This window comes from Meleagris gallopavo, chromosome 10 (assembly GCF_000146605.3).
Source record: "Meleagris gallopavo isolate NT-WF06-2002-E0010 breed Aviagen turkey brand Nicholas breeding stock chromosome 10, Turkey_5.1, whole genome shotgun sequence".
Taxonomy (NCBI): domain Eukaryota; kingdom Metazoa; phylum Chordata; class Aves; order Galliformes; family Phasianidae; genus Meleagris; species Meleagris gallopavo.
In genome coordinates, this window is record NC_015020.2 from 10161479 (window position 1) to 10174462 (window position 12984).

At 47.3% G+C, this 12984-nt stretch overlaps 1 protein-coding gene across 1 annotated transcript; it reads left to right on the forward strand.

Moving 5' to 3' along the window:
• Positions 1-2: 2 nt before the first annotated feature.
• On the forward strand, positions 3-12881 carry UHMK1 (U2AF homology motif kinase 1; the record flags this gene model as incomplete). Its single annotated transcript, XM_031554964.1, has 8 exons — positions 3-72; positions 349-641; positions 3302-3493; positions 4377-4471; positions 5284-5360; positions 7604-7702; positions 8617-8705; positions 9195-12881. Coding segments are annotated over 8 exons (1062 nt in total), but the record flags the coding sequence as incomplete, so codon positions are not given.
• Positions 12882-12984: the final 103 nt, after the last annotated feature.

Here is a 12984-nt window from a genome sequence, read left to right on the forward strand (position 1 = left end):
GTAACGGCCCCCCCACCCCCGGGGCGCTCCCGGGATACGAGGCCTCGGCCCCGCGGGGGCTGTGGCTGCAGGGTGGGCACGGGGGGCGGCCTGGGATGGGATCCGCAGACGGCGGCCTTGCTTCCTGGAGGCTCCCTGGGCCGCCGGGGCGGGAGGTATCGCCCTCACCGGCAGGGCTGGTTCCGCCGGCTGCGCCACACACGGGAGGCTGTGGGTGGGCTTCTCCTGGGCTCCGTTCTCTAGGTGCCGTACGGCGCTGCCTGCCGCGGCTCGGTGGGCAGCGACGGGGAGGAGCGCCATCGCTGTGTGGTTGCTCCTGACCGAGGTTTACGACCTATCTCGCTGCAGTAACTCTGTACGGCGTGTTCACCAACCACTACTCGGCCAACGGCCCGTCCCGCTGCCTGCTGCTGGAGCTGCTGGACATCAGCGTGTCCGAGCTGCTGCTGCACTCCAGCAACCAAGGCTGCTCCATGTGGATGATCCAGCACTGCGCCCGCGATGTCCTGGAAGCCCTGGCCTTCTTGCACCACAAAGGCTACGTGCACGCAGACCTCAAGCCACGCAACATCCTGTGGAGCGCGGAGGAGGAGTGCTTTAAGCTCATTGACTTTGGACTTAGCTTCAAAGAGGGGAATCAGGTTTGGAATGCTCTGCTCTCAAAAGCAGTTCGCTCTGTCTTGAGCTGTGTGGATCTGTGCTGCTTTCAGCTGCTGGGTGTAGGAGGGGAGGTGGCATGGTCAGAATGGGCTGGTGCTGAGGGTTTCCTGGAAGGCTGAACTGTTGGCTGGGCCAGGAAACAGAAGCCATGATCCCATTCCCTGTGCATGTCTCTGATTAGCGTCAGTGTCTGCACACAGTTGTGGATTCCAGAGTTAATGATACAACTTCCTGGAAAGTTTGCTGTTTATGTGGTCAGACTGGTGGGAGCAGCCAGCTCTGTCAGATCTCCTTTTATCATCTCATATCGCATGTAGTAGTAATCCAGGCTTTGCTGTCAGCCAGTTGCATCATCCCTAGCAGCGTCCTTGCTCTTGTATTTACTTTCATCTTATCTTCAGCAGCTTCCCTTTCTGTTATCCTGGATGCTTCTTTCCCATGTCATTGTGCTGACCAAAGCCCTGTCCGTGGGTAGGTGGTGTTTGTTCTTTCCCAACATGGTCAGGTCTGTGCCTGCTTTCTGCTACTTTTCCTGTTTGCTTTCCTTCCCTCACTGACACTTGTTTGTTTTGGTGACGGTGGTTTTTGTAAATTTGTTTTTGCCCCTTTTATTCTCTTCCGTGGCCTCCGTTGAAAGCACAGACTGCTTGACTTTCTGCAGGTAGCCTCAGGAGGTTCTGCACTTGGCTCGATGGAACTGCCTTTCATCTCTCCTGGTAACCTTCTCTGAGGGGTATCAGAATGTTTCTTGTCAGATAGCCTCTTAACAAATGAGCCTTTAGTCACAGGGTGTAGGTGGTGTGTGAGCTGTGACTCTTCTTTACGTGCATCCTGCCTTGTCCCTTTCCTTGCCCTCTGAGCATGTCAAAGATCATAAATTCGTGTATTTCTTTGACTGGTCTACCCGGTATTGACAGTTAGGCTTGCTGATCTGTGAATATCTGAGAACCGCGTGGGCGACCTGTCTGAATTGTTTGGTACAGCTGATTTGAATGTGTGTGCTTAGCAGCTTCTCCTTGTTGTGTTTGGTTTTCCCACATTCTTGGCTGAACACCATTTCGTGCTGGTAATCTGTCGCTATCAGCAGAAACCACTCTTCTGGTGTCCTGTGTCTGATGCAGATATATTTTTTTCCTTCAGGTCTGTGTTTTGCTGCTTGCTCAGTGAGTTGCATCCTAATAGTTGACCGTATTTTATTTGCTTCTACCATTCCTTCCAATCTGCTCTCTTTGGGCTGAATTTCTTTCTCTGGTTCTCATAATTACTCTGGCTGTTGGGATGAACCATCTGACCCTGCTTTGAATACGTACTGGATGTCAGCCTTTATTCTCTGCCCCTGCTCAGCAGAATATATGCGTGAATTTCTTATCTTAGTCAAGACCGTGTTCCTCACACTTCTGACAGCTCTGCCAGCATTATCCTTACATAATTTTTCTACAGTTACTGTTTAACAGGGAATGGCTGTACACAGAGCAAGGTCTCAACCACGTAAATCTCTCAATATACTTCACATGGTAGGAGTGAAATTCCATCTCTCTATTTTTGCCAGTGCCAATGACCACTGTGTTCTCTGCATCTTGAAATGTCCTTTAGTAGGGCTGCTGAACTGCTGCTTTCACCTCGCTAGAGGTTCTGTTCTTTGTTGATCAGAGAGGGGTACCCTACTGTGCAGTTTATCTACTTTTTCTTTTTTGGTTCTTGAAATGCTGCTGAGCTCTGTTGCTTAGAAATACTCTTTGTAGGCTTTATTTTCAATTGGAGAAGCAGGTGGTTTTGGTTTTAATATATCCCCTACATAAGTCTTGTGCCTTGTCCAGGAAGTAGTCTCATATTCTTCCGTTGTTCCTTGAGTACATCAGTGTATTATTGAACAGATATTGGACATAGGACACGACTAGACAAAGCCATGTCTGTCTGATGTGGTGTTGGCTGTGGGCAGGAGCTTGGATGGGAGATTTTCAGAGCTGCCCCCCAACCCTCACAACAGTCTTCGTGTGATTCTGTCATTGTCTTGTTTTAACTAGGCAGTGTGTGGGCATTTTCCTCTGCCAGCCACAGCAGCTGAGCAGGTATTGATTGCTGCAGCACTTCTGACTGCAAGGGGAGAGAAGGAAGAGGTGCGTGGGAAGCAGCTTTGATAATTCCTCGTCTGGGTGTCAAATGCCTGCTTCATTCTTTTAATATTTTGTTCTGGAGATCATCAGTGCTTAAATAACGAAGGCTGTTACTGATCCTCACTGTTCAGACTGAGCTGTTTGTGCTCTGGTACATGGAGCACATTTTGTGTGTTCCATCCACCCTTATTCTGAAACTTCTAATGTCCTCTGTACGTGCAATGTGACATCCAGGTTCTTTCTCCCATTCAGAGAGCTCAGGTGTTAGTGGGATGGCTGCTGTGTTGCTGAGGGGTGTTTTCTGTTCCAGGTAGTCTTATTGTTTTGTTTTTGTTTTTTTTCCCCCATCATCAACACAGCAGTGCAGCAAGTTGAGCTGCCTTCTGACCACACAGTACTGACTACACTATGCTTTTAGTAAATTTAGCAACAGTATTTTGGTGACCCATCTGTAAACTGATTTGAGAGTAGAGCAGAGAACCTGTATCTGTGAAATTAACTTCATGTGTTTGCTTGGTCTTCTGCAGGATGTGAAATATATTCAAACAGACGGGTATCGGGCTCCAGAGGCAGAACTGCAGAACTGCCTAGCACAGGCAGGGCTCCAGAGTGAGACGGAGTGTACCTCTGCTGTGGATCTGTGGAGTCTGGGAATCGTTTTACTGGAAATGTTCTCAGGAATGAAACTGAAACATACAGTCCAATCTCAGGAATGGAAGGTGAGCAAGAACTGCTGCTGGTTTACGCCAAACAAGTTCTCCTGCTTCTTATTTGTACCTTGGATTTGTAAGGTAGCACCTGGCAACTAGAAAGTATTTCCTTGATGTTTCTGTAATCCTATTGTCCTGGGAATTAAGATTTCAAAGCCTTAAAGACCTCTGGGCTCTGTAGGACTGTGTCTGAACACTGTCTGTGTTTAGGCTACTGAAATTGCACAGCTCCAGGATTCTGTGTCTGGAGCCTGTCTCTCCTCACGAGCTGTGAGGTGAATTTTTCTGACTGTAGTGTTGCACAGATGGAAGAATGAAATAGCTAAGTGGTGACTAGTTCAGCAGCACCATGCTGCTCAACAGTTATTTGCTGTTTCTACCATAAAGTCTAACTTTGGACTCTTTCTTGTGTAACCTACTGTAGGGAACCCACTTGTGCAGGAGGGTTGGACTAGGCAATCTCCAGAGATCCCTTCCAGCCCCTATGTTTCTGTGATTGTATTAGCTCTAATTTGGGATTTTTTCTCCTACGACTTTATTCTGAGAAAGCTCTGTATTATGAGCCTTGAGCCTTATTCTGTCCTCTTCTTTCTGTGAAATAACTTTGTTTCCTGCTTCCCTTCCCAGTAACAGTATCCTTTCAACATCATAAAGTTCTCAGTAAGAACAAATCTGTGTGCACATACGCTTTCCAGTTTTCATGTGGGCAAATGACTCAATCTGAGATGAACCTGCAGCATCAAGGATCTCTCATGTAACACCAGAGTGTCAGAGCCCTCTGCATCGAGTTCAGAAAGCGATGCTTAACCCACCTCTCCCAGGACCTAGGTTATTTCAAGCTTTGCATTATTATTTGCTTTCATCCCTAATGACTGCTGCTTCTTCTTTTCAGACAAACAGTTCTGCTATCATTGATCGCATTTTTGCCAGTGAAGGGGTGGTTAATTCAGCCATTCCAGCTTATCACCTCAGAGACCTTATTAAGAGGTACCATTACTACATTTATGAAATGTTGCTTATAGATGTGCCCTGTGAAGTCTTGTGCCTCGCTCTTGGCAACTTAAAACCTACACCCACCTACTTTTTTTTAAATGCCCTTGTCACTGTGCTAGTAACAAGTGCAAGCATTATCTGTGTCAGCAATGATTCTGTATTTGGAGAAAACTGGAAAAATAACAGCACAGTGAAAACTTTGCTGCTTTCGGGGAGAAACAAAAGAGGGGCAGACAGTATTCAAATGTATTTGTGCAACTCTGCGCTGAGAGGTCTGTGGAAGAGATCTTCCTGACTTGTGACACTTCTTTGAAGCTGCAGAGTGTATGAGGCCACAATTTGGCAGAGAGCCACTTCTCAAGTTCAGTTGGGGATGCTCTCAGGCAAGCCCTGGGTTATTAGCTGCTTTGAATCCCATTTGTGACAAGATGTGGGAGCTCCTTGGAACGCAGTCATTTTTGTGTGACTCTAGATGTATGTATGTCTGAGACAAGGGTGAAATAGCCTGGAGAGGTGAAGCTGGAACATATAGTGTTCATTGTAATCCTGTAAGTGAGCAACTTCCTTAACTTGGTGTTGAAAGGCATCTCAGAGCAGCAGCACCTGTATTATGCTCTGCAGATGCTCTCAAGGGATCCTTCTGGTGTGATTAAGCTGTGAATTGGAAGATGTGCTCTTGACTGTTCTCTTTGTACTATGAGTGCCCTAAAGATAGGATATTCCTCAGTACTGCCTTCCAGCCCAAGTTGAATGTGTTGATGAAGAATGTTGAATGCAGGAGCATAAGGATGTCTTTTCTCTTCCAGCATGCTTCATTGTGACCAAGGCAAGCGAGCCTCTGCTGAAAAGGCTTTGTGCAGCCCATTCTTCAGCATTCCCTTTGGTAAGTTGTGCACGTTGTCTCTGCTCACGTGGTTGTGCATTTGTTTCCTGTCTTGTCCTCATTGCTGCTCCTTGGTTTTGTGGCACTTGTCAGACCTCTGGTACTGCAGCAGGCAGGTCAGAGTGCTGTCCTTGCTCTCAGCACTGCTCTGTCCCTGTGGCTGTGTGGGCTGTCACTTTTCCTTCCCAGTAAATTCTGCTCAGATTGAACTGATGAGAATGCACTGGCAGCCTTATTCAACCAAGGGGACAGAAATAACCAAGGTACTTAACTGGAGTTATGACCATTAAGGTGCTTTTGAAGAGTGTGATGCTATTTACGGTAGGTGAATGGATTTTACTGTGCTAAGAGATTCCCAGTTCAAAAGCCAGGAATATGAGTAATATCTGGTGGTTGCATCTGCTTCTGCCTCCTCTTTGGAGGCTGAGCAGTCGCAGTGTGTTCTCAAGGTGCTGGAGCCCATCTTGGGCCTGGAAAACAGGGAGCAAGTCAGAGCCTGCTTCTTGTGGTGTCCATGTGGCAGGTCAGACAGATGCCACCTCTCTTTGATCTGGAGATTTCTCTTCAATAGAGAAAAAAGGTGGTGTATCCCCAGGACCCTCCATGTGTGGATTGCAGGCTGTCAGCAAAAGATGGGCTGGGACAGTCTTGTTCAGGCTCATACCTCTCTGCATTTCGTGTTCCAAAAGCAATATAGTAGCATTGTTCAGAGCTTGCCTGCTCTCAGGAGCACTGGTGAAGAGCTCCATGTCCAGCTTTTCTGCAGCATAAATCAATGCATCCAGCTTCTTGATGGGCTAGCATTTTCCCTTGAATCTGAGCCCTACTTTTCCTAAGCTGCTTGGTGTAGCTTGTTAAATATTGCATCTTCTGGGGTTGCATTTAGATATTGGGGTCTCTGCGTATTGAGCAGAAGTAACAAACTCATTCGTGTTTTAAAACTTCTCTTGCATTTCAGAAACTGTGACTGTTGTAATCAAAAAGCCACCTTCCATAAAAGGAGTTGAACCTTTCTACCAGACTTGCTTTAGAGCAGAGGGAATAGTATATTGGCACTGCTTTCTGGACTCATTTTGAACACACAGACCTTAAACTGTACCTGTTTGTACTAGGAAGGTGCTTCTGTGGTTAGTGCTACAAGTTTATACAACAGCTTCAATTTTTCTTAGTTGCTGGTTGTCTTCTTTGCCCAGGTTATACGTAAGCATGTCTGCATAAAGAAGCATTTACAGTTGCTTTCCTACGAAGGCAGAATATGATCTGTCGTTACCTTTCACTTGGACACAGCTGTTCTGTTTAGAGCAAAGACAGCTGAGAATGGCTTTCCTTGTCGTTTACAGCCAAGTCTGTACTTTCCAGTCTCTCAGCTTCTTTCCTGAGTTGCTTATAGACTGCAGCATGCTGTGTTGTCAGTGTGGTTGGTATCATCTGGGACTGTACAGGAGCATTGCTGCTAGGCAGAAAGTACACCCTAGGACAGAAAGGTATTGCAAGAAATGCATTTGTCAGGTGGCTCGGAGTTGTAGGGGTTTATTTGTCTCCCTTCTCTTTATTCCTGTAAAGTTGTTCACGGGATCTTACCTTCATTATGTGGCCTGAACTTCTTAGCACTTCTTCATGTAATTAATCATTTTCCCTTTTTCTGCTGCAAGATCGTGTGCAGGTCTTCAAAACAACATGTTGCATTTGGATTTTGAAGATGTTAAGGGAAGAACTTGAATATAATGTAGAATCAGCTGAGCCTTGTGCCTCAGTATAGCATAAGAACTGAAGTTATACAAGCTGTCTGGTTTGTTTCTAGCTTGTCTGGTACCAGTAACAGGAGGAGCAGGTTGCAGAATAGTTCTTTCATCTTCTCTCATTGCTGTATATAAGGGGTAGTTTGCTCAACTATCGTAGCCCTTGAGGTCTCATCAAGTTCTAAATCTGAGCTAAGCAGGCACAGTGCTAGTCTTAATTGCTGTTAGCTTGGTAATTTCAAAAGCAGTTTCAAGTGCTGGCCTCAGTATAATTGCAGACTGTACTGAATCCTTTGGGAGAATCTATCTGTGCACAGGCAGAGATATGTTGGAAATGGGGAAAATACATTATCAGTGTAAGTGCAGGTAACAATAGAGTGAAGCAAAACTATATTGCAAAAAGCAGGAAGTTCTTGTGTGTGATAGGAGTGCATGTTGAATCAGCTTTGTCTTTGTGCTCCTTTTGTTTCTTTTGTTTTCTGTAACTCTGTGGATGTCAAACAGCTCCCCATATCGAAGATTTGGTGATGCTCCCCACACCTGTGCTGAGGCTGCTGAATGTTCTAAGCGATGCTTCTCTGCAGAGTGAAGAAGAATATGAAGGTTGGTGTGTGTGCTCTGCATTTCCCATAGCGATGTCATCTTAACTGTTTTCTTTGGATTTGGTAATGAAAGAGCAACTGGAGGAGCAATTAATAGGCACAAGAATAATGAGCTTCTCAGCTGAGCTCTGATACCAAGAGGGTCAGCTGAGACTGAAAGATGGAACCAGAATGTAGAGCTTATAGGGAATTCTTAAAGAATCTCAGATTTACCAAAAAAAAAAAAAGGTTTTTATTTTCCTATTTGATTAAATGCTTACAGAACCTGTAATGTGTTTGTGGCCCTGAGCTTCTGCAGAACGTGCACGGGACTCTGTGGAACCCAGGAGCAGGATCCTCAATAGTTTAATTGGTTGACTTATCCAAGATCTCGTAAGAGAACTGAAATAAATTGAGTTCTTAAACTGTAACAAAGCCATACTTGATAGGTAGCAAGGCATGCTTGTGGAATTTACTTTTCTGCTTGCTTTCAAATCCCAGTGAGTGGCACAGGCTAGAGATCTCAGGGGATAGGAGTTTAAAAGGCTGTGTTCCACTCACACAAAGACTGGTTTGTAGCAGCTACTTTAGATCCCTTCCTCCAAGTGCCATAACCAAAAATAAGCAGTCACAAATCCTGAACGATTTAGCTACTGGAAGGTCAGGCTTCACATGTAAGGAGAAGTAGTGTTTGTTTTCAGGGATCCCCTGCCTGCACGTCTGTGACTGTGGGCCTCAGTTCAGACACACTCTTGTTATATGTGACTGTTGAGCAGTATCAATTTCTGTGGTGGGAATTCTTGATCATTGATTTTAAATTGGAGAGGAAAAGATTGTGTTGACTGGAAGTTCTGGATGTGTTCATTTAGCCGTTGGTTGTTTCTTAGCACACTCTAGTTTGCAAAGTGAAAGACAACCAGCTCTTTCCTTTCTCAGATATCCTGGAAGACATAAGGGAGGAGTGTCAGAAATATGGACCGGTGGTTTCCTTGCTTATTCCAAAGGAAAATCCTGGTAAAGGCCAAGTAAGTGAATGGAGGGAAGAGGCTGTGCAATCATTCTCATGGTCACTTTGTGTGCTGCAGGACTGCTTTCTCAGCTCCTGACTGGCAGCAGTGCTAAAAACAGCTGGTTGTCTTGAAGTTCAGCACGCGTTCCTTCCCAGATATGTAGAATTCTCTAACCTGAGAGGACCCCAAAAACAGCTTTAGAAGAGGGTCTGGAATATGGGAGAGAATGGGAGAAACCAACGTGTAGGAGAGGAAGTGCTGAGGATGTAGAGCGTTACCATAATTTCTCCCACCTTACAAAACACACTGTCCGCAGAAATGAGGAGTGAGAATTGAAATTGCAGCTCAGAGATGCATCTTCTTCCTTTTTAGCTCCACTGCCCTGGATTCCTCCACAGATGGGGGGAAAAATTTGCTTAGAGACTGTTTTCTCAGTTGCAGGGTTGGGAGGGGGGCAGGTGGCATGGTGTCCCAGGGGCATTACTTTTCCTCTCTCTTTTTCAGGTCTTTGTTGAATATGCAAATGCTGGTGATTCCAAAGCTGCCCAAAAAATGCTGACTGGAAAGATTTTTGATGGCAAGTTTGTTGTGGCTACGTTTTACCCACTGAGTGCCTATAAGAGAGGATATCTGTACCAAAACTTGCTGTAGGCAGTAGCAACAATCAGGAGAGTTGTCTCACTCCTCTTCCTCACGTATTTTACAGTTGAATGTACAAAAGAGCTTCCTAGCCCTGCTTCTGAGTCATCTGTAAAGGAGAGATGCAAAGGACTGAAATGGGCTTTGAAACCTTTACTGCTGCTTTGTGATGTGCAGAGGAGGCCTGGGTGGCTTTAAGCGTGTGTGTGTGTGTGTGTGTGTGTGTAGTGCTTGCTTGTTTACATTGGATGTGTGGCTTTGCCTGCCCCAGCAGGCACTCCGGTGACTGGAAGGTGGCTGTGGGAGCCTTGCAGGCAGAGAAGGTCTCAGCAAGCACTTTCAAATGATGGAAGTGAGAGCACTGAATGTCTTGGCCGTAGCGCCTGGTTTTGCTCTTCAGAGAGGATTTCTTTATTAAGCTTTCCTATGATACCTGTGCTCTCCTCTAGTGGGGAGGAAGAAGGCTTCCCTGCCTTTTCTGTTTGTGGTGAATCGAGCTGAAGCACCATCGTCATCCTCTCAAGACTGGACTGGGAAGACTTTGAATCTTCACGTCCCTTAGAGCAAAAGGAAGGAAGCAGGAAAATGGTACCTGCTGAGCCTGCAGTGCTACCCTGTCACTGACTGGTGATGCGAGAGGAGCCGCATGTCTCACCTGGCACAGATGGCATGCTGGGCTCCGGGAGCGAGGTGTGGCTGAGCTGAACTTGCTTGCCTGCGTGGGATAGGCAGGGACTGACTGGGTGTGGTTAAATGTCGTCAGAGCAGTGCCAGCCTCAGTCCCAACACAACCTGTAAGCACTTTGTAGCCTGAGGTGATGTGAAAACTGTCACATGGAGTCATCTTTTTAGCCTGCGCCCTGTGCTGGCACTGACGCTCTGAGCTCTGATGCCAAATCATCTGTAATATGCAAGTGTCTTTAGGTGATGTTTTTGGAAAGGGGTGTGTGGTGTTCTTTGTGTATCTGCAGGACTTCTGCCTGAGAGTCTTACAAGAAATAATGTATTTGTCTGTTGTAGGTTCCACGCTTGGCTTTTCTGTGTTGTGCATTTTGTTTTTGCATTAACCCACTAGACTTGTTGTAGATTAGAAGCACTGACACTTTTGGTCCTTAATAGGTTGCACAAAGGGCCTGAGGCAATCTGAGATCCTGTTTGGAAAGGGCTTGGCCAGTTATCACTCTTAACTGGCCAGATTGATGTCTTTCCCAGTGTCAGGGACAACAGCCACAGGCTTCTGGAGAAAGAACCTGGGTGAGCATCACCACTCCCCCCAGAGCGTGCTCTCTGCTCATGTGGCTTTGATGCACAGACAGAAGATCCTTAGAGCAGCTGCTAGCATGGAGCAGCCAGATGGTTGCTTCCCAGGGGCACACAGACCCATGTCTGTGTGCAGGGACAGACAGCCCTGCACAGAGGGGAATAGCATATTCCAGCGTGCAGCCCTGGTACCAGGTTAGTGATGAGGAGACCCCTCCTGTCACAAACCCTCCTGAATTCTTTTCTCCAGCTGGAATACTTGAAGGCAGCTGCCCAAACTGTCTCTGACAGTTAATAATACCTGAATTACCTTGCAGTTTACTTCCTTGCAGTTTACTTCTTGCATCTTGCTGATGCTGGACTTGCTGGAATTCTGCACTTAAATGGTCCTCCTGATTTTTGCCCTGTGTGTGCACGTGTGCAGTGTGTTGGAAGAACCAACGTCTGTAGCATTTCATTAGTCTCTGTGCTGGCGTTGGAGGCCTGTCTACTACAGCCCTTGCCAAACTTACCCAGAAAGGACCAATCTCTTTGAATTTTCTGTAGCCTTTGAGCTGGTAGATTTTCCAGGAATAAAAATCCCACGGTGAGTTTTAAGGTATGATTTGCTGATCAGACTGTACCCAGAATTATACTACTTTGGTGTACGTAGCTGTAAAGCAGCTTTGCTTAGATGGGGTGTGTGATTCATTGCTTTTAATTCAGCTGTCCTTGCAGTGAAGTGGCTTTATTGTCTGGGAGGATCCAGATGATGGTTGGATTTAGGGTTTTTTTTCTATGTGAAGAGCAGTGTTTAATTTGTATCAAGTGCTCTAAATGTTGCTAGGTAGTAACTGACCTCCTCAGATCTGAGTTTTTGCTTTCTCTGGCAGGCTTGGCCATTGGTACCGGCACTTTGGCCCAGGAATTCCCAGGTTCAGTGCCACTGTGTCAGCAGTGCTGAGCTGGCTGTGTTGTGCCCCAGCTGGCAGAGGCAGAGCTGAGGGATCTGCCCAGCTAAGTGCCAGCCACGGGAGCAAGGAAGGCTCTCAGCGATGGTGGGACCTGTGCATCTCTCCAGTGCTGTGAGCTGCTCTGCTCTCTTTCAAGCTTATCTCCTTTTCAGGCAGTTGGCTTTGAATTTTTGGTTAAAGGTGAGAGCTGTGCCAGGAACTAAACACATCCGCAAGATGCAAACTCCTGCTGCCACATTTTTCCACTCAGTGAGACCAGGTTTGAGTGCTGATTTGAGCAAAAAACCCAAGGCTGTTGGTTTTTTTATTTTTATTCCTGCTGGCTGGAGTTGAAGATGCTGATCTCTGTCACTGGGTCCAGTCCCTGACTTTTCCCTGCAGGCTGCAGGGAGGTGTAGAAATTCCTCAGAACAGAAGCGTTTTAGCATTGTCTGTCACCATCTGCCTGCAGCTTGATAGAAAAAGGCTCTGAAACTCACCCTGGTGTCTCAGTGAGCTCTTGGTGGTTTGGCATAAGCCCCGCTAAAGCCTGCGTTCCTTAACTCTAGATTGTACTTGAGTGTGTGTGATGGTTTGATCTAAAGTGACTGTTTGGCTGTGGATGGGCATGGCTCTCCTTGTCTCACAGTACCACTTGCTGAAGAGGTGAGGTGTTGAGGTTTTCCCCCAGGTGCTTGCAGGTTTCTCGGTCTGTGCTGCAGGAAGAGCTTCCTCTTATGAGGTGTCCTTCTCCACAACTACAGTGCTGGTTTTTCCCTGGTGCTGCAGCTGTCAATGAGGTCATGTTCCCAGTGTAGGCTGGAGCTCTTGCAGCATCTGGAGAGGAAATTGTGGCTGGGAGAAGGTATCATCTGGGGAGAAATCTGCTTCAGGGAGAAGGATGAAAGGTGAAGTCTCTGGAGACAGCACAGCTGTGAGCGGTGTCCCTGTGCGGGGCTCTTCCTGGCTCTTAAAGCTGAGGGCCGAAGGTGGAATGAAATCCAGCAGTCAGTTTCAGCTGCTGTGTGCGTGTATGTGTGCGAGCAGGGCGAGAGCGAAAGTTCTTTGCGCTTCCAGCTCTTTATTACATCCAGGGAGAGTAACTCCGGGTCACTGCCTGAGGCGCGGCCAGACCCCGTCTTCATTCCCAGCTCCATCACCGCTGCTCTCGGCACGGTGCCAGCACGGCACACCTCGGCTCGTCCTCCTCGGGCACTCGGCACAGCCTCTCCTCCCCCTCTCCGGATCCGTGACCTCGCTCTCCATCCGGGTTAGGTGTGAGCCGTCGTACCCCGTCACGCTGAGCGGCCGCGCGCTCGTTCCCTCCCCGATGATCAATAAATGACGCTTGGAGACACGGCAGCGTGCAGCCAGCTTCATTCCCGCGCGTCGTCCACGCGGTGGGGCCGGGAGGCGGCGGGACCGCGCCGGATTTGCGGCTCCGTGCGGGAGCGGTGTCTCAC